The sequence below is a fragment of the Cherax quadricarinatus genome, chromosome 96 (genome assembly GCF_038502225.1).
Source record: "Cherax quadricarinatus isolate ZL_2023a chromosome 96, ASM3850222v1, whole genome shotgun sequence".
NCBI lineage: Eukaryota > Metazoa > Arthropoda > Malacostraca > Decapoda > Parastacidae > Cherax > Cherax quadricarinatus.
The window spans coordinates 3540580-3568164 of NC_091387.1; the positions used below are offsets into that span (position 1 = coordinate 3540580).

General features: G+C 39.8%; 1 protein-coding gene across 3 annotated transcripts in view; it reads right to left on the reverse strand.

Annotated features, from left to right (window-relative positions):
- LOC128701780 (Short Calcium-binding Mitochondrial Carrier) overlaps positions 1-27585 on the reverse strand; it is a 195443-nt gene that overhangs the window by 10160 nt on the left and 157698 nt on the right. For 2 of the 3 annotated variants that reach the window (XM_070105012.1, XM_070105013.1), the window contains 4 exons: positions 13881-13992; positions 4139-4297; positions 2444-2713; positions 907-1222 (listed from right to left, as the gene is read on the reverse strand). In XM_070105012.1, the coding sequence (XP_069961113.1) occupies positions 907-1222; positions 2444-2713; positions 4139-4297; positions 13881-13992 (857 nt within the window). Of the gene's footprint in view, positions 1-906; positions 1223-2443; positions 2714-4138; positions 4298-13880; positions 13993-24869; positions 25413-27585 lie in introns of those variants that run through there. The other variant, XM_070105011.1, reaches the window with a different exon arrangement.

Genomic DNA, 27585 nt, shown 5'->3' on the forward strand with positions numbered 1-27585 from the left:
GTTTTAATTTTATCTGTCCTAGCTATTTTACCCCTCCCCCTTTCAATCTACCCACATTTACCTCTGTCTCTTCCTTATTTTTATAGGATGCTAATCCTCTTTGCCCAATGTGTGTGAAGTCACTGTCAACATTTAATCCTCTTTCTACTGCTAACACTTCCCCTCTCCATTTGCTCCTCAGGTAAGCTAAGTGCTAAACCCAAAAGGGTTATGCAGCACTGTCAGGCTTTTTACAGTTATTAATATCTCCAGAACTGTTTCTTTCTCTCAGCAAAATTTATTGATAAAGGCCCATCCTTTCTCTCCCTCACCACTCTCTTAACCCTCCTTTCATACTTTGCCTACTATATATAATTTCAACATTGTAAACACCTCTCATATGGTAACTTTTTCTCTCTCTTACTATCCATTTAACCTCCTTCCCACTTATACCCACAAACTTCTGCTGTGCACAAGCCTTACATTCTTAAATCAGCTCCTTATTGTGACAACCCCTCTTTACCTACACTCTCTATAGCCCACTTCTCTCAATAGCTGCCTCTATCCTTCCTTGTTTGGTTCATTCACTTACACACTAATGCCAGTGTCCTTGTATTCCATCTATATATACATCTTACAGCAATTTTGTTGCCTATTATTCTAAATAGGAACAATTATTAAACTTGTATGGCAATAGATTAATGACCCAGATATGCTGTCACTACTGTAAACAAATGGTTAATGAGACCATTATATTCATTATCTGGTAGAATGAATCTCAGTTTGACTTCTCAAAATAATGTAGAGGTGGAATGCAGAAAAAAATATTTCTAGGCTGCAAATTAAGAAAAACAAGGAAGCATAACTAGTTTTGCAATGAGACTCTTTCAACCTATGTTTAAAGACTATCAAAAAATAATTACTTACCTTGTGCTTGTAGCCTTGTACGAACAAGGGCCAGGGGGTAAGACGCAAGTTGCCCACATGAGGATGAAAATGCTCCACAAGCTGTTATGACAAACACAGAAGGATTGGTATTTTCTTTGTGATGCTGCATATATGTTTTCTTCAAGGTTTCATATATTGCGAGATCAATCCCTGCATAGGGTATAATGCCAAGGAGATTTGGGACATATCCACGGTAAAAAGATCTAAGGCCTTCTTGTCTATAGATCTTCTTAGCTGCATCAAGGATACTTTTATACTGGCCTGTTTTTCTTAAGGCTAATCTAGTTTTTAACACCTGAAAACATAAAAAATAGGCTTATGTCTTTTTGCAATAATGCAGTACATTTTTTTACATAAATTGGTACATCTACATTGTGCAACTATCTACCATGATTTATATGTCAGTTACAAGATCAGTATAAAAGTTTACTACTATGATTAACTAGCACACCCATCACACAAGATGGTTTTTATATATTGTCAGAAATCTAAAGTCTGTTAACACAGATTACCAAATACATAGTCAATGATGACATCTTCAAGTATTCCAATAGATCATCAGGAATACAGTGGACCCCCGCATAACGATTACCTCTGAATGCGACCAATTATGTAAGTGCGTTTGTACGTGTATGTTTGGGGGTCTGAAATGGACTAATCTACTTCACAATATTTCTTATGGAAACAAATTCGGTCAGTACTGGCACCTGAACACACTTCTGGAGTGAAAAACTATCGTTAACCGGAGGTCCACTGTATATGGGATTAAGAGTTGAAAGTAGGTAACATAAGACAGAAGGAGCACTGCATCAGGCCTACTGGTCATGCTAGGCAGGTCCAAGTCACACCCAGTCATGTACTTGTCTAACCTATTTTTAAAGCCACCCAAGGCGTTCACTTCAGTGACACTTTTCGGGAGTTTGTTCCACTCATCCACAACTCTTACTAAACCAATGCTTTCCTATATCCTTTCTAAATCTAAATTTTTCCAACTTGAACCTACTGCTGCGTTATATCCCCTTTATTTATTCCTGTCTTCCATTTTATGTACCTCAATCATATCATCCCTCTAATTCTACACCTCACTAGAGAGTGCAGATTCAGTATCCTTTCAGGAAAGATTTCTGATTCCTCTGTACATTTTTAAGAGCATTTATATTCCTTCTGTAATACAGTGACCAGAACTGTGCAGCATAATCTAAGGCCTTACCAATGATACATAATTGAAGTATAACCTGAGAACTCATGCTTATGTACTCTTGTTTTGGCTTTAGATTACTGCTAGCCAAAACTAATAAATCTTTTTCACATTCAGAGTGACTGATATCTACATTAAGTGCAATGTTCATTCTCTTTTCCAGTGAAAAGGTAAACAGCCATTTCTTTCACTAACACTGTCACTTTTACTTCAGTGTCCTGCCATAGATATCTTTGGTAAACATTTTCTGCCATATTTTTCAATGTAATCATTTCATACCACTCTTAGAACTATATGACTAAAATTAGAAAAACTTACCTCAAGGGGATAAATGGCAGTCTGTGAAAATCCACCCGCAAAAGATCCGGCTACAAATCGTTCATATATTGACAATTCTCTCTCTCTACTTCCACCAAACTGTAAGACCATTCTTTTGCCTTGTTCATAAGCAGCAAACTTTAAAGCTGATTCTGGTGCTATCTTTAATACATTAATACCATTGCCTCTCCAGAGGGATGTAACACCACCTTCCTTCAACATGTATCTAAAACAGTTTGCCAAGCCCTGAAACTGTTTAGCTCCATGAACCTGTAAAGCAACGATATTCAATAAGGCACACACAAAATTATTAAGCCTCCTTAAAATTATTATAAAAAAAATCAATCAGTTTTTTTTTCTGTAGTGATGACAAATGTACTGCTATGTATTTCAAGACACTTACAGGATGCAAACTAAATTATGGTATATTGTACTGGATATGAATAATAGAAGAAATAAATTTCATGATGAAACAAAAATCAGAGAGGAACTCAAATAAGTCTACAGGGATTAAATGGGCATTAAAGATGCAAGGCAAAAAGACTGATAGTATACAGGGAAGGATGTCATCCAGGAGTGGGGTGATACTGAAACATATTACTATGAGAATACTGCCCCTCATGGAAGGTGTCTTGATGCTGTTCAGTGACTCTTCATCCTCAAATCAAACCAGACTGTTTCCCATTCCCAATGTACTGTATGACCCCTATAGATTTAATGTTTTTTATTTTCTTTTTCAACACAACAGCCATCTCCCACAGAGTTATGGTAATTTATAGTAATTTATACAGGAGAATGGGTTACTAGCCACTTGCTTTAATGATTTTCCATCTGATAAAAATAATACCAGAACAATGTAGATATAAAGAAGTGATGTACACTTGACATTTACAGTACTGTACCATTGATTCTAGTGTATGACTAGTAATACATATCATCTCTGAACATTAACAGTCATGGGATTTCAAGGACATTTCCTGTAAAGTTAAGAGACCAAAGACATCCCATAAGCTGGCTCTGTGACTCTACCCCTGCAACCACATACATGTACTGTATAGGCAAATTACACTTGCATACACACATTCTCAGCATTTGTAAATGGTGTCTTGTAGAATCGCCCCTTATAGACAACATTTTTTAACATGAATTTCAGTCCCCGTTTTGTCTCCATTGATGCTCGTCTTTTTCAGCACACTGTCAAATACTGTAATGTTTAGAACGTTCATGACTTGATCTTAGTTTTACTCTCGCCTATTCTGACTTCATCTTTCTACTCACCTCAGCTGTCTTCTAATTTTGATTTCTGAGTGTCACAGTAAATACTATTATTGTATAGAAAAAAAATTATGTTTTTCCCACACAGAAAATTTAATAAAGTGCTGTATCACAATTTTACCTGTCATTTCAGATTATTTTGATGATTTGATAAACATCAGCCTAAAATACTGAACCTACCCTTCTTAAATACATACATATTAACCAGTACGCTTATGATTATTATTATTTATGGAGAAGGGTCATACAACACCTTGGGAATGGGAGACAGGTTTCATCCAAGGAAAGGGAGGATAACTCCAATTACTGGGATCAAGAGTCCTTCAATGACATCACAGCACCACCTTGAAGGGAGCTAGCTGGTATGCCTAATTGTAGTTTACAGTTACTGTATAGTACATATCTGGATTAATAACTAACCTGAAGGAAGACCTTGAGTCTGTCCAGTGGAGCTGTACAAGTTCTAGACACCATACCAGCTACTCCTCCAGCCACCAGATGTCTCCACCACTTGCCAGACAACCATTCTTCTAGAGAAAAATCTTCCGGTACAGAAAGATCCTCACCAACGTCAAGATTCTGTGAAATGTAACATTGCAATGAAGGTAAACCCATATTTTGTATAGCATATAATTAGTTTAATAACCTGGGAAGTCTCAAATATTGATCACAACATGCAATTTTTATTCAGTAACATTTATCAGATTTTGTTGTTTATTAACTAATACTATGCAAAACATTAGCAAAAAAAAAAAAAAATTTATGGAACTGATAAGTACTTAAAGGTATCTGAGGGACTTTTGGTAAGTAGCTACAAGACCAATAAAGATGATGAATGTAAAGAGAAGATTTGTTGGCTCCTGTGTACCTCATGAAGCAAGAGAAAGTAAGGTGATATGAATAAAATGCTAAGTAGAATTATTATTATTATTATAATCAAGGGGGAAGTGCTAAACCCGGAGGATTATACAGCGCCTGGGGGGGGGGGGATGTGGAAGGCATTCAGGCTTAATTCGGGGAACTGGAGCACAGATCCAATTTCCTAAATCAAGAGCCCCTCACCAACATCAAGGAACCTTCCTTGAGGAGCTGTGCTAAGTAGAAAAGAATGCTGATACTGATCAGCATTCAAAAGGTATGGTAAAACTACAGGGTATATTTCCTAAGAGTAAAAGTGTGAAGACACCTGACACCATTGCCTCGGCTACATTCTGGAAGGATAGATAACCCACAAGGTAAGTGAAAATGATGAACTGAAAAGGAAGCCACAAAAAATGGTAGAAAGATACTAGGTACATAGAGCAAGCTTTTATTACAGTTTCATTCTGCATAGAGCTTTATCAATTCATAGCTCAGTGAACCATATGAATATATGAATAGCTGACTTTGTTCCAGGCATCTTTCTACCAAACGTATTGGCAATACCAAACATCCAACACTTGCAAAAAATATCGGTACTACGATATTCTGAAAATTATTGTAAAGAAATTTTCAGTGGAAATATTTTGTATAAAGAATATCACAAGAGGAAGACTACACAACACTTGACAAAAAAAATATCATGTGTATAATATATAGTGATAAGTGAGAGAGAGAGAGAGAAAGTAGGTAATATTGAGCATAAAATTAGAATTCTGACATACATCACATTAAACATAAGGTTCAAATGATAACTTCCACTTGAGATAGTTCAGGCTACTGCCACCTAATGTACCTCACTGAAATAATAATATAGCAGACATCACAATGAATGCTGAAGACAACCTCTTACCCCAACCATAGATTGTAAACAGAATTACTAAAAAAAAAAAAAAAAAAAAAGGTAATGTTACAATGACAATGAGATAAATCACTCTGGTTGACTTCCTTGGTCCATCCTGGGTAACTCACACATTACTATGTTATACATGTATGCAAGCATAAGTGTGCAGCTGTAGATAGATGAACCAGTACCTAAACAATCTCACTTACACACGCGTTACTTGAGCACTTGTGTCTTGTGATCTATTTTGGACTTCTGACTTTGTAGTGAATATTTGCTCTTGCATAAGCTATAAGGGAAAGATAAGCGAGGAATTCTTGTGTTGTGAGTCTTACACCAGATATCATCACTGGCAAACATGGTAACTGTCATAGAGGAACCTATTTCTGCAGGTGATGGAAATGATGATAGCTTCCAGACCTTTAAAAGTAAACAAGAGAGAAAAAGTGAGAAAGGGCTAGAGCGTCGACGTAGTCAGACTCACTTGACTCGTACACAATGTGACACTAAACGTCCTTGGTGCCCAGAGGCTGCAAGAAGTCTTTCTTCAAAGGAAGAATGTGTTAAGCTGAACTTCCCTGACAACACCCCGCTGCCTGCTAAGTGTGCATGGCTAATGGAAGCTGTAAACAAGCATCCTAACTCAAGGATCCAATTTAGGAAAAACACACACAACTTTGTGTTTGTGGAACAGAATAAAGAGCTGATCAATGATCTACTTAGTACACCTTATGGGGATATTAACCCTTTGAGGGTCGACAGGCCCTCTCCGAAACTCGTTCACAGGGTCGGCCAAATTTAAAAAAAAAAAAAATTATTTTTTCTTATGAAAAGATAGAGAATCTTTTCCCGATCATAAAGACACCAAAAGTTTGAAATTTGATAGAAAACTTACGGAATTATGCTCTTGCAAAGTTAGCGGTCTCGGCGATGTTTACGCATCGGCGATTTTGCCCACTTTGAGCCCCATTTTCGGCCAATTTCACTGTACTAGTCGACAAAAAACATGAATATTTCGCTAGAACTCCATTTTTTCTATCGAATGGGTGCAAGAAACCACTCATTTATGAAATTCAACTATCCAGTACAGTGGTCAGAATTTAGCAATTTTGCCAATTTCACACAAATTTCAAAAGATGCCAATTTCCGAATAGGGTCCAGAATAAACAAGAAAGACATTCCTGGCACTAAAATGACATTTCCTCTAGTCATTATTCACGTCTCAAGGCCCCTCTTATATTCTTTTGCTTTCCACTTTGAATTTTTATTTTCACAAAAAATATAAGATTTACTGTTATGCAGACTACTGCATTAGTGTAAAAAATGGTATAAATATTATTGGTGCACTTGTGAAAGAATATTAGACTCACCAGTTGACGTGTATTGCACGCTTGGCACGATTTGTTTACTTTTGAAGTTTGGTAAAAATCGAACATTTCTGCTACTTTGAGCTCAATTTCAAGGCACCTTTCTTTGTAAAACCAGTCAAAATCATCTCTATTTCTGTAATATGTCTTCCATTCTATAAAATGAGACCAAGAAAACTAGAATACAACAATAAATACCATACAAAAATACACTGCAAAGTCGCTGATTTATTCAAAAAAAATGGTCAAAGTTTTTTTTTTTCTCATTATGCACTGTGTGCTGCAGGATTTTTTTTAGACTGTGCACACTGACCACATAGACCCATTCTTTCATATGAAGGCCTACCAGCTTTCTCCCACTAGATTTGAGGCCGCTAGAATTTATGAGTACTAGTACGTCAAAAACCCCTACGCGTAAGACGTACTAGTACGACGAAAACCCTCAAAGGGTTAAGCTGCTCCGACCTCAATCAGACACTCACCACTTTAAAAAATGGGTCAGTATCATGATCTTTGGATACCCTCTCTGCATGGACCCATCCCATCTGACTCTAAGTGAGCATATCATCAAGCCTAAAAGACTTAAAGGAAAATCCCAAATTATTGCCAGTTGGGTGGGTCCTGTGCCCCTCCCCCGGAATATCTGGGTGCATGGTTTACGTTTCCTAAACATCGAAGTGTACCTACCCCCTAAACGTAGGTGTTACAAATGCCAGCACTATGGCCATGTTGCAGTAGACTGTGGAATACTACATTCTTGGTGTGGTAAGTGTGCTGGGAAACATTCCACTAGAGAATGCACAGTAGGCCCTGACAGCCAAAAATTTAAGTGTATTAACTGTAAAGAAGTTGGGGTTACAGTTTCCCACAAGGACTGCAGTCAGAACCCAAACAACCTTCGATGTAAACCTGATAACAGTCCTTTAATGGTAACTGAGGATGGGGCCATCCAGTCTACCACAGCCAGATCTGAGACTGAACCTCTGCAAAGTGTGCAAGAACCCAACCTCACTGCAAACAATTCTGGTGATACCAGAATGCCATCACACACACCAGCTGTGGAGGAGCTAGCCATCCCTGCTAGCACATATGGAACTACTGGTCTGCCACTACAGATACCTATGGCTACACCTGAATATGGGGATGAGTTTGTCATTTCTCCCAATACACACAACTACAACAGTCAGATGGACACCACACAGGTAACCTCCCTGGAAATTGGAGATGAGTCAGATGCACAGGACCTACCTGCAATGAATGATGAAACAGAGAACACTAATGTAACCATGGTACCTGTTAAGGTGATAGGTGTTAAAGGAAGCACTAACCCAGAAGTGCCATCCTCCGGAGAGGCATTGGATTCGCCTGACCTTCCTCATATTATAACAAATTTCCAGAAAAAAATTGAGCATCTTGAACAGAGCCTGACAAGTTTAATAAATATATGTAATCAGGATGATGCTCTTGAGCATGGTGATGATGTCAGAAGTGCAGCAATCTCCGTTCAGCTTCCAGCAATTTGTGAGAAAGAAGCCCATAACTCTTGCCTTCAAAACTTGCCTCATAACTGGCTGCCAAAATGCCGAAAAATGCTTAAAAATAAAGGTTCTGAAGATAAAGACGTACAAACTATGCTATTTGCTCTTAAGTGTCTGCACACTGCAGTCAAAGCATAATAGTTTTACCTTCTTATGAGCAAGAGATTGTAATAACCCACTACAATGGATACATTACAAATCTTTTCATGGAACATTGCTTCCATCAGGAAGCGGTTGCCTGACTTACATCATATTAGTGCAACCAAGAATATTGATGTCATCTGTTTGCAGGACTGTAGATTGAAAGATGGAGCACCTCCACCAAACTTGCCTGGATATGCAGCTTATAACCTAAGGTCAACCAACTGTTGTGTGATGTATGTCAGAAAGAACTTGCCACATTCACTCCTTTCCTTGCAGAGTCGAGTTAACATGCAGTATCATGGTGTCAAAGTATATGCAGGCGATTTTTCCATAAACATTTTTAATCTCTATGCCCCAGCGAACCAGCTTCGACCTGATGCTTTACCAGATCGCATCAATAGTGAACCTACCATCATTTTTGGAGATTTTAATGCCAGACATAAGAATATTGGTGGGTCTATAACAAACACCAATGGAACTAAACTAGTGAGATTGCTGAATGAGCATGATAATGTTCGAATTGTGGGCACTACTGAGCCTACTCACATATATGGTGGCATACTAGATCTGTGTCTTGGATTTAATACATCATATACGATGCATGACTCTGTCATAGTTGATGATCTTCTATCTGATCACTTCCCAAGACTAACAACTGTCAATCTTGATCACATCTCCAGCAATCAAGGAGCTAAATACAGGAGGAAACTTATTCTCAAACCAGAACACAGAGACAACTTTATTAACCACTTGGATCAATGGTATAAGAATTAAGAGCCCACTGGCACACAAAAATTTAATGATGATTTAATTACCACTATTGAGAGTGTTCTCACAGATCAAGTGGGCAGGAATAGGAAACAAAGACCCTCCACTATAAATAACAATAAAAACCAATGTAAATACTATAATGATCCACAGCTGCGCAATCTAACACATGCAGCTAGGAGGATTGGTAAAGCATACCGTGAATGTAGAACCCCAGACCTGCTCAGAACGTTCCAAGCTGCACTAACAAATGCAAGGAATAGAAAGGAAGAACTTAGGCAACAGGAATGGGAACAGTTTGTTAGTGGATTAAATAGGTCCACCCCTTTGAGTTTGGCTTGGAAAGGTATAAATAAAATAACCAGGAAAAAGACTGGCAATGTTGCTCATCCCTTTCCTCTTGAAAAAGCAAATGACCTCATAAATGACTGGTCCAAAACATCCAGGCATGAAAGCCTTCCATCTCATATTAGAAAAAATTTAGAGAGTACTTCTGAAGAAATGTTGAAACTGATTAATTTTATGAGCCAAAATATTGATGAGAGTGATTGCCTCTTTACCGAGTATGAATTAGATAACGCATTAACCAAAGGTCGATCAACTGCTCCTGGAGAGGATGGTATAACCTATGATATTCTCAGAACTCTAAGGCACGTGCCTGATAACCCTTTGTTGGCACTGTATAATCTCAGTTACATCGAGGGCGTTCTTCCTACTTCCTGGACCAATAGTCTCATTGTGCCTATCCCTAAGCCCCAACAGCCTGATACATTTAGGCCCATTTCCTTAACTAGTTGTCTTTGCAAAACTTTTGAAAGAATGATGCTTAACAGATTGTACTACAGAATCAGACATCAACTTTCCCCCTACCTCTATGGGTTCATGAAAGGTAAAAGTGTGCAGAACTGTATTTCCACCTTTCTCACTGCACACACCTCTACTAGTTTTACCACTTTTCTTGATCTAAAATCTGCATTTGATATTGCAAACAGAACCGTTATACTACATGAACTAGCCAAAATGAATATTGGTGGTAGCTTACTCTGCTGGATAATAGGATACCTGTCAAATAGAGTATCCTCTGTCCTTTACCAAGGCTTCAGAAGTGATTCTAAAGAAATGTCTTTAGGTACACCACAGGGAGGAGTTCTTAGTCCCATGCTATTTAATATTCTGATTAATGCTCTCCTAAATGCTCTACCTGCCTCACCTAAACATATAGCTATAAGCTATGCTGATGATATCATGATCCATACAACAGGGCATAAGAAGATGAATACCATTCTTAATGAAGTTCAAGCAATTTGTAATCGACTAGGCCTCATAATGTCTTCCTCTAAAACTAAGATATTAACAAGCAAACGACATCCCCCACCCATCTATTTGCAGGGTGAAATCATTAGCTACGTTAAAACTTACAGATATCTTGGTGTAGATGTACCCTTTAACAAATCCACTACGTATACCACAACTAAACAAGAAATGTAAAGCTAGGTTAAATGCTCTCAAAGCTGTTGCTGGCTACAATCCCAACTATGGTGCTAATGTGAGAATCGTGAGAATGATGTACATAGCCTATGTTAGGTCCTTAATTGATTATGCTGCTCCCATGTTGATATTAGCTAGAGAAAGTTCTCTCCGACCCTTGGAGTTAATGCAAAATGAAGCTCTCAGGATTATTCTTGGCTGTCCCAGATCTACAAAAGTTCTTAACATGAGGAAGGTGCTTGGTATTTCTAGTATCAGTGATAGGATTGTTGAAATTAACACTGTACTCGGTATTAGAATGTTGAGAAACGAACCAGACACTGTCACAGTGAATCTTACCAAGTGTCTAGAGGTAAATACACACAGATCTAAATGGATTGTGAAAACGTGCAATTGCATTAAGTTTTATAACCTGCATGAACTGTATCACTGTAGGCAACAAGAGCATTTCACCCCTCCATGGAAGATGTGTTCATTTAATATCACATACCTACAAGTCCCTCCCAAGAAGCTCATTGCTAGTAATCCCTTCCTTAAATCTCTTGTTAGAGCAACTGCTCAAGAAGAAATTTTTCGCCTAGCTGGTAGTAATAAGTTATCACAAGTTATATACACTGATGGATCTAAACAGGAGTCTTCTGGCAGGGCTGCATCTGCTCTTGTTGCCACCTCCCTAGTTAAGAACGATAATAAATTTGTTGAGTTAGGCATAAGAATTAACAACTGGGCGTCTACACTGCAAACTGAATTGTTTGCAATCCTAATGGCGCTAAAGCTAACCTATGACACTGAGCTTGACTCTATCATCATTACTGATTCTATGTCATCATTGAAGGCTCTTGGCTCATATAATGACTCCAACAACATGCTCATTGGGGAAGCCAGGTATAGATACTCAAAAATTAGGGACAAAGGAATTAATGTACAATTGCTATGGATCCCATCACACATTGGATTACTCCTTCATGATAAAGTTGATATGTTAGCCAAGAAGAGTATCCAGAAGGAGAATGTAGAATATAACTTTGGTATATCTGTGTCTAGCATTAGGAATATTAGGAGAGAAGTAAATAATGAAGATGATTGTTATAGGAATGCAGTTAGAAGCCTGAGTAGATCTATAACCCACTATAACATGAACGTAGATAAGTATGTTTATGGAGCAACTTGCAATGTGAACAGACTGACTGATGTTGTAGTGGCCAGGCTTAGGCTTGGTTACAAGTACTTCTGGCAGTTTGGGAGACACACAGATGATGATCAAACTAAATGTAAATTATGTGATCAGGCATATGGTCACTCTCTTGAACACTATGTGCTTAATTGTCCACTTATTGAGGAATACAGAGACAGACAGTATAATAACCTATGTGACATGTCAAGATATCTTATTAATGAAAATAAGATACCTGATATACTAAGCAAATTTCCTAAATTTGCTTGTAACAGATAAGTGAACTATAGATATGTAGATATAAATCCATATGTATTCCTGTTAACCCTTTGGGGCCTAGTTCCTAGGCCTTTTGTGTATCCACATGCTCTCGCGCTACTGTCCACAGGATGGATATGGGGTGCACAATAAACTAGCCACTTCGGTGGCAAAATCTAATCTAGTGATAAGTAAATTTTTTGTACTGCTTTCAGCTTATCTAATGTTGCAAAATAATGTACAGAATGAAGACACACATCACTAAATGTAATATAATTGTTTAGTCATATTCCCTATTATTGCTTTAGCAGTTCATTAACAAGATAAACCCTGAAATCTTTTACATCAACAGTACTATAGTTAATAGCAAAACTTGATATAGTTAACTGGTTAAATAACTTTCCACTATTAAAAATAATGAGAGTATAAAAGGTTTACAAATGCCTCAAAACATGGCTTGTAAACCAGGCTGCCCAGCTTTTGAGGCATCTGTGGCTGAGTAGTGTAGAGTGTCACTTTGGGAACCTTGCCAGTTTCCCTGTAGTGGGATCGAATCCTGCCGACTGTGATCATTCTCTGTATGTACTACACACAATTACCTGGTCAATTTAACCTTGCCTTTAACTCAGCTCTACATCTACCATAAAGTAGGTATACAAAGTAAAACTCAATATAATAGACTCCTATGTTATAGATTTTGAACATAACTGACAAAATATCTGGCTGTACAATTCTTTGATGCAATGGACAAGTCCAGTGCACTGAAATTTTGTCCATTAGTGGTAGTGTGTGTGTGTGTGGTTGGTAGGCTTCTAATATAACAGACCAAGTCTACTGCATCAAGATTTTGTTCCTTGGTGGTGTGTGTATCCAGTGGGCTCCCCCATACAATGGACTATTAGGAGTGTTCATAATGGACCATGTCCATTGCATTGGGGATTTTGATACAAAGAATTTTCATTTAAACGAACATCCCTCCCATTGATAATCCATACTGAAGCTTCACTATGCATATAATTCATGGATGAATGTGAAACGTTCATTTATATACAAAAACACTCACCTAGTAATACTGTCGTGTATAGCTTATTGTCTAAAGCCAAACCATAATCATAGCTTTTAATGTAATGATCTACACACAGTTTGGATTTGGGCAATTTGAAATTATCTACTCTTGCAGACAGGCTTCAGGCCTGATTGTTGTTCCTTACCAAGGGGTGTGTATGCCGGGTGTGCTAAGAGAGTGCTGCACACCCACCAATAATGGTGTATTCATCATAAATGTTAAGCTCACTCAATAATATAATCATGGATCATAAATGGAAACTAATTTTTCTGTTCCCTGTTAGAAAATACTGTTGCAGTTGTTCTGATAGTACTACGCATCCCACTGTGCTACCCCACAATAGCACTACACATTCCACTGTGCTACCTCACAGTGAACACCCTGTGACAATAACCACCATACACCACTATTGGTTACTGAGCCCAAGCTTGTATCTTAAGATACATGGAAAAATATATAGTTATATTATTAGACTAACATCACTCTGCTTGAGAGGCTGACATGTGAGGGGTGTTTGAAGGTGGCACTGAAGGAGAAAAGAGTAAGTTCACAATCTTAAATGCCAAGGTAAAACTGGGCTATCTATCAAACACTTACTATGGCATGTCTCCAGTAAAGAATAATATCATGAAGATTTGCTGATGGATGGAACAGTAAGTAGTCTCTCCACTCGTCAAAGCTTATGTCTAGAGTGCCATCTTTGTCCATTCTGAAAATAATAATAAATTTTTTGTAATAATGCACAGAACATTCAATTTAACTATGTATTTTAAAGCCACAATTATGGGTTATCACACACTGTGCCCATCATTTTCTACTGTACTATCCCAGCTATCAATATCTATAAAGTGGAAAATAAGTTAATACAGCTTATACAGACACCTGTCTAAATAGTTTTGGGCCTAGGGTATGCAATTTTAGTTTAAAATAATCTTTATCTACTGTACCATACTGACTTGATACTAATGTAAGTACCATGATTTACATTCTAACAACTGGTCAATATGTCTACCTCTAAACCCCTGCTACTGATTCTCTTATGATGCTATCTTACACACACTGACTACCCTGCCTATGCAATCCCCTGGAAAATGAACTCCATCCCCCTTTCCAACCATTCATTACCATGCTACTGCACTTAGTTCCCATTAACATTCTTCTTACTTATCTGTTCCATATTCTTCATAAAGATATTTAAAAAACAAATTTTAACACCTAGGAATACATGCATCCCATCAAAAAGTTTTACTCTCAGCTTAACATGCTTGATCTTGATCAGTGTACTAGCTACAGTAACTTAAATTTACTCTCCTCCTCACTAAATGCTAATTACATAAGTTTTTTCTCCAGCCTCTATGCACCCAACCCCACTTTTTATATTCCCCCTCCCCCAGAAAAAAAGCCTGTTTTCAATCAAAAAATGGGTCAAATCACTGAAAAAATATACAGTACAAATATTAGCGAATACAGAAAGTTGTCAGTTAGTTAAGTATGCTTTGCAATGCACTCGTCTGCCATATGTACTTCCCACTGTGCTGAATACCTAGACAATAAACCTTTCTTAAATTAATTTTTCACACGAGTCAATACATAATTAAGGTGACTGAAGTATAGTAATACTGTAATCACAGAAATATAGCTACCACCTCAAATCAATTATCAAACTGCTGAGTGCTAACCCAATACTGTACTACCAATATTCACAAAATAAAAGATACATTTAATGGGTGAAGCTCTGGAAATCTGCGAAGCATAAAACAAAGACCGTTATGCTTTTTGGGGATCGATAATAGCACTGAAAGAAAAAAAAAATGCTACATATACAGCAACCCCAAAAATGAAACCCAGCCACAGATGTTTGGTGTGGAAATTCACAAGTCCCATGAAAACCAAACATAAATTCCATTTTCCCATTCCTGGAAGGTGTTTTCTTGTTTGATTAACCAACACTATGTAATGTATAACATTACTGTACTGTACTTATTTCCTGCAGAAGCTTTCCTCCAATATCACCAACTGTTCATTAAATCAACAGAGGTATAGTTGTATGTACACCTTTAATTTAAAGTGCAAGCTACATTCTCTACCCCGACTCAAATGACTTTGAGGAAAGTCTTTCAATTAAACCTCTCAATCGCTTCTCCACTTTACATCTCTTGTTCATTGTGCTATTTCATTATTTAAATACTGTATATCTTTCGATTTTCATTAAAATTTTTAAGAGATTCTATCATAAACAATCTATAAAAATACTGTATATGCACATATACACTACACAAGCAATATACAGTATTCATACAGAAACAAGAGTACTACATGACAGTAGTATGGACACTTAAAACTTTACCAAAAAAATTTGTAACTATACTGTGAACAGTAACTACATACAGTATTAATCTATCCAAATATGTAACTACAGAAAATTGTCATACAGGGAATATGTAATTTGTGAGTAGGGTTAAAGAGCAACACAAGACTAAATTACAGAGGGTGCTTGTTGTGGGGGAATCCTGCATGTGACTGCACTGATGGCCAAATTTTGCGGTGATGTACATCAGAAGGCTTGTATGCAGGCGCAGTCATCTTTTCCCCCACATATCAAGAACCTGGCGCTTGGCTGCACATAGATACATCATAGCTGACATCAATACTTACCTTGAAGCCCCCTCACAAGCCAGCACTTGCTTGCCCTAATGACTCACGTGCAAAGCCTCAGGGTTGTGTATTGACTATTTGACCCACAAGGGAAGAAGGCACAGTGTTGACACAAGCAAGCACCAGTTACAACAACACTCGACATCCACTACAGTAACAAACGAGGTGTGCCTAAGTTACATGTACCGCCCCTCTCTCAATCTCCTCCTCCTCTCGTTTCCTCCAACTTCACGCCACCATCATGGCTTATCCACATGCCGTACACTTACACTATTCTGTAACCCAAGCAGAAAAAACAGGCAATGTTAGTAAATTATGTTATATAGTGAACACAGCACAAATATGCAGGATTAAGCTCTAGTAAAATGTGAGTGTGCAAAGAAAAAATCACATGAACTCTACCAAATTTCCTTTACAGTATTAACATGTGTCACAAAATGAGTGCTTCTGCTGGAGACATCAAGACCGAACACAAGGCGATTAAGAAAGAGCTAAGAACATCTTTCATGACCACAACATTCATGATGCCAGCAAAGACCGATCCAACATTAAGAACTTGTTGCAAACACAGGAGGCCTGGTCACAGACCGGGCCACGGGGGCATTGACCCCCGGAACTCTCTCCAGGTAAACAAAACTACCTAAGACAAAACCCACCATCCTATGCTTTACACTACACACAGACGTGTTGCTAATATAACTGAAAAAATACTGTAAGATAATCTGAACAGTAAAGGAAAAAAACAACATTCAACCTACAAAATTAGAATAGCCCAATTGATTTTTGAACTAGACAGGGGCAGGGGAAGGGGAAGGGGCAGTGAAAGACTGTGGAGGAGAAAAAGAATAGCTAATAAACAAAGAAATAAAGTGAGGGAGAGAAGCACGTGATAGGGAAGTTGGCAGAGTTTAAGAGTAGGAGTAAGGGAGGGAGAAAGCAGGAATTACAATACACAATTTGAAGAGCACCGAGAACTTATTGATTATTAAGTGCTCTGCACAATGAAAAGGACACCCAACAATACATGCTCTGCACCAGGTGCAAAATAAAAACCTACCACGTTAAATAATAAATAATAAATATGGCCATTAGAAATTAAAAGTTCATACACCCATTAAAGAAGGAAGATCACCCACATTGCAAGATGCCTAAAAACGTCACCAAGGTCCTGGCAGGCACCCTAGTGATTATAAAAACTACACCCAAGACTGAAGCTGAAGGCACACTGCTAAAAAATAATGGTAAGTCAGTGCCATGCCACAAGTCACAGGATTCTTGGCAAACTGGCAGCCGTGGGCGAGGAGACTGCCACTAATGATCAACAGAGAACCATCTAAAACTGACTTCCTGTGGAATAAAAAAAAATGGGTGAAGCATCTCATAATGCTCCCCTTCCCCCTCCAAAAAAAAAAAATAATTAGGAACTGCCTAAGAACAACTAAGTGCTAAGCTTGCATGGGACATTCAGTATAAAGTCATTCAAGTAAGGAGTGGTAAAGGCTCGATCCTTTGTCCACTAATCACTTCTGTGCATGTGCAAGTAACTGTTCATTACCCAGGAGCCCAATGCACAAAACAACTCCATGTCCTTGTGCTGGCACTGAATGTGGGCCAGCCACTCTTGAAATTTCTGGGCCACTGAGTGCAAGGAAGAAACAAGAGAAAGCAGTAGGGGAGTGTGTGATGGGTGGGCCCTGCCCACATGTGACCATATCTTCAACTGCATCTTACCACTGGCTCCAATACAAAATTTGTCATTTTCATGTCTCTGTATTAGACTTTAAACCCTAAACTGCTAGCAAAATGTCTCTCAATAAAGATAGTTTCAATCATTAATTTATGCATATTCTTTGGCCTAATGAGAAGTCGGTTTACACAAACAAGTTAAGGGGTGTGCACTCTGCAATCAGGTTTAGAGAAGAGCAAGCCAAGAAAATCCTGGGTACATAAGTATTGGATGGTGCCAGTGCCAGGACCCGACTAATGGTGCCAGCTAACCTTGTGACGTTACACTAACCCCCCTCCTCAATATGCACGACGGTATGTACCTTTTCTTCAGTAGCTATCATATAGAATAGGTACAAACATAGTTCAGGTATTCTCACCAAGTAACTATGATAAAGAACAGTGTAGTAACATTACTGCCGGTACAGTATTTCCACAATGTAACTCTCCCAAAGAATAAATAGTCTAGCAGAATAATGTTGGCGTTTCCCACAATATAATACGAAACAGTGTAACAACACTGCTGGTATTCCCACAATGTAACTATCATACTGAACAATGTAGCAGAACTGCTGTGCTATAGGCGCCATTAGAGTTAAGGTCCAAAATAATAGGTATAGGACAATGAGCCTTTCAAACAAGTGAGCCATGAGTATTTCAAAAAGATGAGCCATAAATGCTAAGGTTAACAATGAGTTTGTTTATACAAAGCCTAAACACAGATGGATTGTTAGGTTTAAGGGGAGCTGCTCTAATTCCTTGTATCAAGGGCCCTTCACCAGCAGCAATAAAATCCCAATATGTACGTATGACTCGGATTTTCCGAATATTGGGTTTCCACTGAACCCACTCATCTATTTTATGTAGTTGAGTTTGGCGTTTATTATACTAATACCACGACTGCTATATTACTCGTAATAAAATTACATTAAGATGCAAGAAAGTGTCTTATCAACGCATGTCATAGATGTACACTAGCAGCAATATCAAAAAACACCAACAGCCTGATTAATCAGACCGTAAGAGGAACGTCTGATCTTAGACCAAGCAGCAGGAGCGATGAGTCCTGCCATCACAAGTAGATAACGTAATGAATAACTTCAAGTGGTGAAAGACAGTTGTCTTCAGCACCTGGCATTGCGAACAATCAAAGAACCTGGTTTGGTAGGAGCTAGAAAGGCATTTAGAACAGAACCCTGTATAAAGCAAGGGCGAGATGAGTAGAGAGAAAACTTGAGTGTCAGAGGTTCCCGACTCTTCAACACCGTCTCTCCATGTATAGAGAGAATTACTAACAAACCTCTGGTTATCAAGAGGGAACTGGACAAGCTCCTGAACTTAGTGTCTGACCAGCCGTGGTTTGGTTCGTATGTTAAGACTGCATGCAGCTAGCAGTAACAGCCTGGTTAATCAGACCTTGATCCACCAGGCTATCTGGTCTAGGACCGAGCTACACAGGGGTTGACCTCTGGAAACGCCCTTCAGGTATCCTTCAAAGCCATTAGTGGGCGTAAACTTTTATATATAAAAGTTCGTTGCCACGTGTATCTTTTTAATACCACATGTGAGCTTACAGCCATTACTGTTGTGAGGCAAAGCAAGTGTTGTGAAGTGAGGTAGGTGGCGCTCCCAAAGAATATATACACAAAGTATTATCCTGACGCAGGCTGTAGGGAGGGGTAGCGGCAGCGGCGACTGCTGCTGCTGCTGCTGCTGCTAGTGTCGGGTCAATACACCAGCTCCCCCAGCTGCTCCTGCTGCACACCCTTCTAGTCTGCAGGAAGTAGGTCACCAGCCAGGATACACTAGAAACCTAGGACAGAAGGTATTAACCCAAGTTTGCCAGAAGACGGTTTCAGAGTTCAACTTCCCCTGACCTAGTCTCAGACCAGGTCTCCTGGTGGAGGGCCTAATCAACTAGACTGTTGGTACTGACAGCACAGAGACCAACGTATGCACCACAGCCCGGCCGATCAGGAACTAAGTTGAGGAACATATCAAGTTCCCTCTTGAAGATAGGGGTCTGTTGTTAACGCCCCTTAGGTATACCTTTATACCTTTGAAGAGTTTCGAGAGTTGATCTACTCTCTAAGCCCAGCCATGGGCCAGGCTCGTCTGGTGTTTGCCTGGTCAACCAGGCTGTTGCTGCTGGAGGCCCGCTGCCCCACGTATCCATCACAGCCTGGGAGAAAGCTAAAAAAAAGTCTTGGTCACTTCACACTTAACGTTTTCTCTAAATGCCCCTCTGCTTTCCACTAGGAATATTTTGCACCGTCTGCCAAGCGACTTGGTTTAGTATGGAGTCAGGTCAGTCTGCAGATTTAGGACCAATCCCTCTAAAAAAATTTCCAGGTATAAATTATGATGTATCCTACTCGCATTAGTTTCAAAATCGAGGAACTTCATGTGTTCCCACTCTAGAGAAAACTGGGGACTTGAAAAGTATGGTAGAAAGACAGTCTTGTTCTGGGTAGAGCTTTACTTGATAAAGGCCTACCCAGAGCAAAACATCGTGTATAAAAAAGGTTCGTTGTGCAGCAGTGTTCTCTCATGGAACCAGGTTGATCAGAAAGTTAAAAAGGTCGGGCCTCAAGCCAGGCTGCGAAGGTACACTTCAGCAAAATCTTCACTAATATGGGCTTAGTTTAGCGACTGTTTACTCTATGTAAATTCTATACTATTAAGTGGGCTGTGTACTGGAGACAGTTATGTTGTCGACTAAGAAAAAAAAATTGGCAACCAAATCTAACTCTCCTTAACCTAAATTAATTTTAAGTTAGGTTAGGTTACATTAGGTTGTTACCAAAAAACAAAAAGCTTTCAATAAAACAAAGATATAACTTGCTACTTAACAAGTATTAAACACAAGAACTGCAACACCATAGTATCATGGTACAGGGAGAGCTTTCTGTAATTCCTTTGTTAAACAACTACTGTATCCGTCTTAACATGTACAGAAAGTATGGCCGCATGACTTTTGTTTTAGGGTGACTACCACCTATCAAGCCTGATGGACTAACCACCTCAAAATTACTACCGTGTCCGATGTTGTATTCATCTAAAGAAGCCTGATGCGCAGGCGAAACGTTTCGGCAGTAGAGATACCCAAGTGTTGCACATTCAATTTATATATCAACTTGACGATTGCTATCTGCAAACTTAACAAGACATGGAAGTAGTATCTCCCTCGATGATTACTGTACAATTGAGCGAGTTCATGGCAAAAGGGTAGTTCCTCCTTGATAGGACGGTAGTATCTCCCTGACAGGTTGCTGATACTGTCCGCAGATCAAAAAGGCCATCACAACCTAACTGATCAGGCACTTGAGGCATACACAATTACTCTTTTGTTTCCCTCTGCTACATAAAAATCTTTCCAATAATTTATATACACCACAATATATTTTTCTACAAGTTTTGTTTACCTCAATTATTCATACCCGTGGCAGGTTTCCAGCGTTCTACCCTAGTCGTGAGGACTGGCTTCCTTACCTACTGCCTGGCTAATCAGGTTGTTGCTGCTAGCAGCCTTGGTCAATCATTTCATCCTTTGATAAACCTTATTCTACAGCCGACATGTTCAAGAATCTATATTGATAGGGATTTCAATATACATAGATGAATCGTAAGTCAAAAGATCACTGATCAATAAGACGCGCAACACCTGGGTATAGTCACTAGAAAGAACTTTTGCCAACCAGTGGCTTTTCCAGGTATGTCATCTATAATCTACAGAGGATATCTTCTACAATCCTATTGCTAACCGCGACTTCCTTCCACTGGTGGGTCCCGACCACCTGTGACAATGCCTTTAACTGCTGCACCTTCTGTGTCCATCCCCTGCCTCTACTTCAGACCGATCGAGACTAAGAGACTAAACACTTACCATAACTGAGATACATTGCTTCATATTTCAGTCTACTGGATAATCTGTGTATTGGTTTGGAAAAACATGTAAACAAACGTTAGGACATGTTTATTAGACAACGTTTCGGTCTTGGGACATCGGTCATTTTTCTAATCCAGAACCTTGATAATTTTTTTTTAATGTCTTAGTGTTTGCTTACGTGTGTTTCTAAGCCAATTTATCGGTACCTATTACCAAGGTTTATACCAATTTCTGTAGTGAACTGAAAAAAAGCTAGTGGTTAGGGAACGTGTTTTTAATCGATCCTCAGGAGTTGGTTGTGTGCTACATCAACTTGTCTGTTCTTTATACCATTAATGTAACAATTATTTTCCCAAATGTAACTAGCATTTGTAATAAAATTTTCATTTAAGGTAGTACAGGTTACATAAGTCTAAGTATATAAGGGTATTGTTTCACCACGTAGTGCCTTCTTCAGTCCAAAGCGAAGACTGATGGACGGAACACGTCGACTGCGGGACTGATTACCTCAAACTCCTCATCTTTCATCATTCTTTGCATTGGATATAATAGTATGGATCGGTTTATAAGTTTATTAAGCCCAATGTATGGGCGAAACGTTGCCAGTAAATGGCTGCACATAATTTCACGTGTTTCTCTACCACGCACTCAACTACTTGTTTTTAAGACAAGTGTACACAGAGGCACAATGTAAACAACTACAGTATGTGGGTGTACATACTTCATGACAATCCTAAGATTAATTCCCTACACGACCTGTTCTTGACTCACCAACTGTAGACCTGAGACCAAGAGTAATGTAGATAAATGGCTCAGAGAACCGACAAGTTCTTAAATGACACGTGTGCAACACTTAGGTATAAGAAAGACAACCCAAAGGAGAAAGAGGAAAAGAGGAAAGGTTGTCTTCTAACTCTTGGTTCAAAGAATTTAAGTTACTTTTCCTTAGCTCGAAGCTGACTGCCCCGTTCTCCAGGTGCTATACGATCCTCTGAGAATGTAATTAATGATAAAGTTGAATGATGAAATGGAGAGTAGCTTCAATTCCTTGGATTAAAAGTCTATCGGCATCAAATCATCCCCATGAAAGGAATACAAAAGAAAGAACTACAGAAGGCTTACTGGGCCATGCTAGGCAAGTCTAACTCACGTACTTACCTAACCTGTTTTGAAAGCTACTAAAGGATTTAGCTTCAATGACGCTACTCGGTATTTTGTTCCACTTATCTGCAACTCCTATATATTTTCTAAATCTAAATCTTTTCCAGCCTGAAGCCATTGGTGCGAGTCGTCTTGGATGTTTTTTAGCACGTTATCTACATCCCCTTTATTAATTCTTGTTTTCCATTTATACAGTCATTTTTTACCCACCGGCCGTCTCCCACCGAGGAAGGGTGACCCGAAAAAAACAACTTTCATAAAGTTTTTCTCTTTACATTTAGTAATTAATACAGGAGAAGGGGTTGCTAGCCCCCTTGCTTCAGTCGTTTTAGTAGCCTTTTACGACACGAATGGCTTACAGGGAAAGGATTATTCTCCACTTCCCTATAGAGACACCTCAGTCATATTTCACCTAATTCTACGTCTTTCCAGAGAGTGCAGATTCAGTGCCTGCAGGCCATGGTCACCAATAGCCTGACTGATCAGGCAGTCACCAGGAATAATGGTGACTGTCTACACATGCACCACAATTACCCACAGTGACGAACTGATGTATACTCACGATATAATTAAACCGGTATGGGTCTTATGGCTTATGGGAAGTGGTTGGTAATCAGGTTTAATCCAAAGGGAAATATACCTCTAATTTCTTTCATCAGGAGGGCTTCACCAATTTGTCTTACAGTCAACTGACAGATGGAAGCAGCGATCAGGGCAGCAACCCGGGAGCTTGTAGAACCGGGCCGCTAGAACAGTGACCCCTGGAAGTGACTACAGATAACTTGTAATAATGTTGGTAGAATTACCGGCGATGTGTTGGGTAAAAGGACACATGTGGAACTAATGTGACATTTCATTGTGGCAACGTTTCGCTCTCCAGGAGCTTTATCAAGCCGCTGCGCTTGACGAAGCTTCTGGAGAGCGAAAAGTTGCCACAAAATGTGCATTAGTTGCACGTGTCCTTTTAGCGATACCGTGAAGTTAAAGGTTCATATTGCAATGGTGTGTACCTTGTCACCTTACACACTCGTGATTCAATACAAGCTAATGTTTGTACATGTACCATCCCACTGTGTCCCGCCACTTCTAGGATTAAGGATGAGTGCACCAAAGAAACTAAAATGTGTATACTCAGCAACACAAAGTCATAAGCGTAATTAGTGAACTTTCAACATCTGTGATACAGCACTTCATAATCACCGTCCAGTAAACAGGTTGTGTTGGCTACACTTTTCCGCCAGTAAACATGTGTTCCAGGTGTGGGTCATCATGTGACCAAGACCCGCGTCAGGAAACACTAGTCCTGTTTCCTGACAAACCTTACCTAACCTAAACATGTGTTGGCTACACTTCAACCTTCCACCAACAAACAGGTAGTAATGACTATACTTCGACCTTCTTCCGGCCAACTGGCTGTGATGGCTATAACCAACGTACAAAACAACCACTGTGAAAAATAGAGAAATTCCAAGCGCTTTCGTGACTTTTCACATTATCAATGAACTATTTTTCAGAGTTGTTGCTTTGCATATTGTGATATCACCTGTTTACTGTGGTCTTATTGCATAGCCAACATAAAACTTGAGCAAATATTTCTGTTAGTGGGTTTGGGTTTTGAGAAAGACCTGCCTAGTACGGGCCAATAGGCCTGCTGCAGTGTTATCCTTTCTTATGTTACGAGTTGTTGTGACTAAAATGAAGCAAAATCATAAATGCCACGTTACAGAAGTTCCTCGACACCCTCTCAGGTATACTATCTTGTCTAGGTTCTCTCGCGACTTCACATTTCGTAATGAGATGGCACATTATCGTGTATGTACGGTACTGCAAATACAATGATAACTGTTAGAGGTAAAGGATGCAGATAAGTATACCAGAGCATGATATACCTATCATAACTTTGCCTGGTTAAATCACGCTATATTACAAACACCTGCAAGATAAGAACGAGTATTTAAACTACGTACATCTTTCAGAACACTGCCTCATGTTTACACAAATTCACCGGAGTCGAGTAGCTAGCGTGTATACGTGAGTTCGTAAGTCTACAACAGCATCCATATACGAAGAGAGGAGAGGAGAGAGAGAGAGAGAGAGAGAGGAAGCCCAGGCAAACTGCATGCACTTGCTCCGCCTCACCCACACATACCACATACTTGGTACAGATACACGGCCTCTCATCTTCTGCATCACAGTTAATAAGCTTGGAAATGGAGTTTGAGAGCTCGATGACAGAGTCTATGGTGTCAGCCAGCAGCTCCGCCGCCACGTCTGATATAACATCCACAGTCGTGTCCCCCATCTGGAAGTGATCCTCTTCTTCCTCTTCCATCTGCAGGTCCTGGACGATGGGAGTCAGGGATATGGAGTCTTCTGAGGAATACATGGCAGGCAGAATATCCAGGGAGGAAGGTCTGTTGAGCTTCTCTTTTCTCTGGGACGGGTTGGAGTCTGCAATGAGTTCCTCTGGTGATACCGCAGTATCTGAAGGACCAGTGTTTACATGGTGATTTTGAGTTGATGAACGTGAGGCGGCGGGTGTGGATGGAACGCATGTTGCCATAGGCAGAAGGACGGGATGCACCACTTGCCAATATAGACTATGCCACAGTCTTATCTGCTGGGAATGAGTTACTACTCACCACCACGGACACGATCACCAACCACAAGAAAGAACCATAGATCAAACTCAATACCAGGCATTAATACAAACAAGTCTCTCACTACAGACACAGCCACTGTTTAATGTATCAGCGAGTGATAGACGCCAGCATGCAGTTTACTGAAGAATGCACACATGAGCGCCGGGCAACACAGCAAAGTGATCGGAAGCGATGCACAGTGAACCTGGAATGACGGCGAGCCTGCCTGGGCCAGCCACCGCAGTCCGCCTTAGTCGAACACTATCTTCTGCCCACGGCACTATCCTGCTCCCAAGACAATGCAGAGCCATAAGATGTGCTCCCGGGTGTTGAAGTGTTGAGTATGAGTGTGTAGGGGTGGCAGCGGTGGTGGTGGGAACCGCGTGCAGGCTGGAGGAATGACGGACGGCCTACATGAGTTCCGCTGAGCAACTGCCAGGGCTGTGGTGCCTCCACACAGCCGGCACTACTGACTGGAATACCGCGCCACCCTTACACGCCTTCCCTCCCTCTCTCCCCAATCCCTCCACATAACTCCACCCTCCCTGCTTCCCTAACATGCCGTCCCTATCTTCCCATACGTTTCACACAACTCAACTCATAACTAAAAAAAAACTGGGCTCAATTCCCAGGCAAGGAGACTTATATGGACAAGACTTCTTAAATCTGTTGCCCCTACTCACCTAGCAGTAAATACGCGAGTGACATCCTGGGAGGTGGTAGTATATCTTAGACAGGTCTGCGTTTTAAAACAAACCTTTTAATTCAGGTGTAAAAAATGGAAATTAAACCATTTGGCTAACATTAAATATCGTCTGTAGTGTATCCAGACACAGGTATCATACCACAACCTCAAATATTTTCGAAGTCAACGACGTACTACGCTGATAATGTTCACTTCTATATACCTGTGACAGGTTTCGAGTTTTACCCTGATGGCCAGAATAACCTGGCGACCACCTGATTCACCCACCCCTACCGGGTTATTAGTGCTACCGACCCGCGGTACCACATACTCATTACGACCCGGCTGATCAGGCACTTGCAAGACTGGTCCAGATTCCTTCTGAAAACGTCTAATCTGGTTCTGGTGATATTTCTTTTTCCAGCGATATCGCTGAAGTATAATAATGGTGAACAACTATAAATCCTAGTAGTCACTGCTACATGCATCGATGCTTCACCAGATATAAACAAGCCAACAACAGGATGCTCCTGCATTTCACAACTACCCATTACGACATGGGTTTTAGGGAGACTGCGGGATAAGTGCTGATGCAATATATACAGACTGAGAAGACCTTTAACAAGGGTGATTTTGGTGGTGGTGGCGGCGGAATCAGTGTCATCTAACAGTGATTTTTGTGGAAATAAATGGTATAAATGACACGACGGAAAAATAAACACAGATGATACAATCTATCCAAACCTTGTCCACCTGACTTTCAATACTACGTACATGCTCATGTACTCTTTACCCAGGTAGACCTGTTTGTGACTTGATAAACTCCGCTGTGTGGCCGAAACACTGTCAATAAAGGATCGCCTTATACTGCACTTGTGTTTATATTTCCAAGGATCTCTGTCATAACATAACCGGTGCAATAACCAATCATTGACATGCGCTGCTACCGTAAACACTGCCCGTGCCTACTAATACACACGTGTTAGTAGACACGTGCAAAACACAGGTGTTGCACATGTTTAATTGCTCATGTCGAAAATTATATTAATTATTCACATGTGAATGTTACAGCCAGCTATCACTGCTGGTGACCTCTAGCTTACCAGTGATCTGACTGTGCATGGTGTAACACAAACACTGCTGGTGACCTCTAGCTTACCAGTGATCTGACTGTGCACGGTGTAACACAAACACTGCTGGTGACCTCTAGCTTACCAGTGATCTGACTGTGCACGGTGTAACACAAACACTGCTGGTGACCTCTAGCTTACCAGTGATCTGACTGTGCACGGTGTAACAAACACTGCTAGTGACCTCTAGCTTACCAGTGATCTGACTGTGCACGGTGTAACACAAAATACAATGCAAAGGATGTTTTCAAATAACCTCCACCCAAAAGGTAATAGTCGTCAAATAAATGAAATTAAAAGCTTCAAGGAACAGAACTCGCCCCTATCTTTTCCCATTCTCACATCTGACATCGACATGCAAATTACAGCACTGTAATATATCTGGTAGACAATATAAAAAATTACGTAGGAAGCA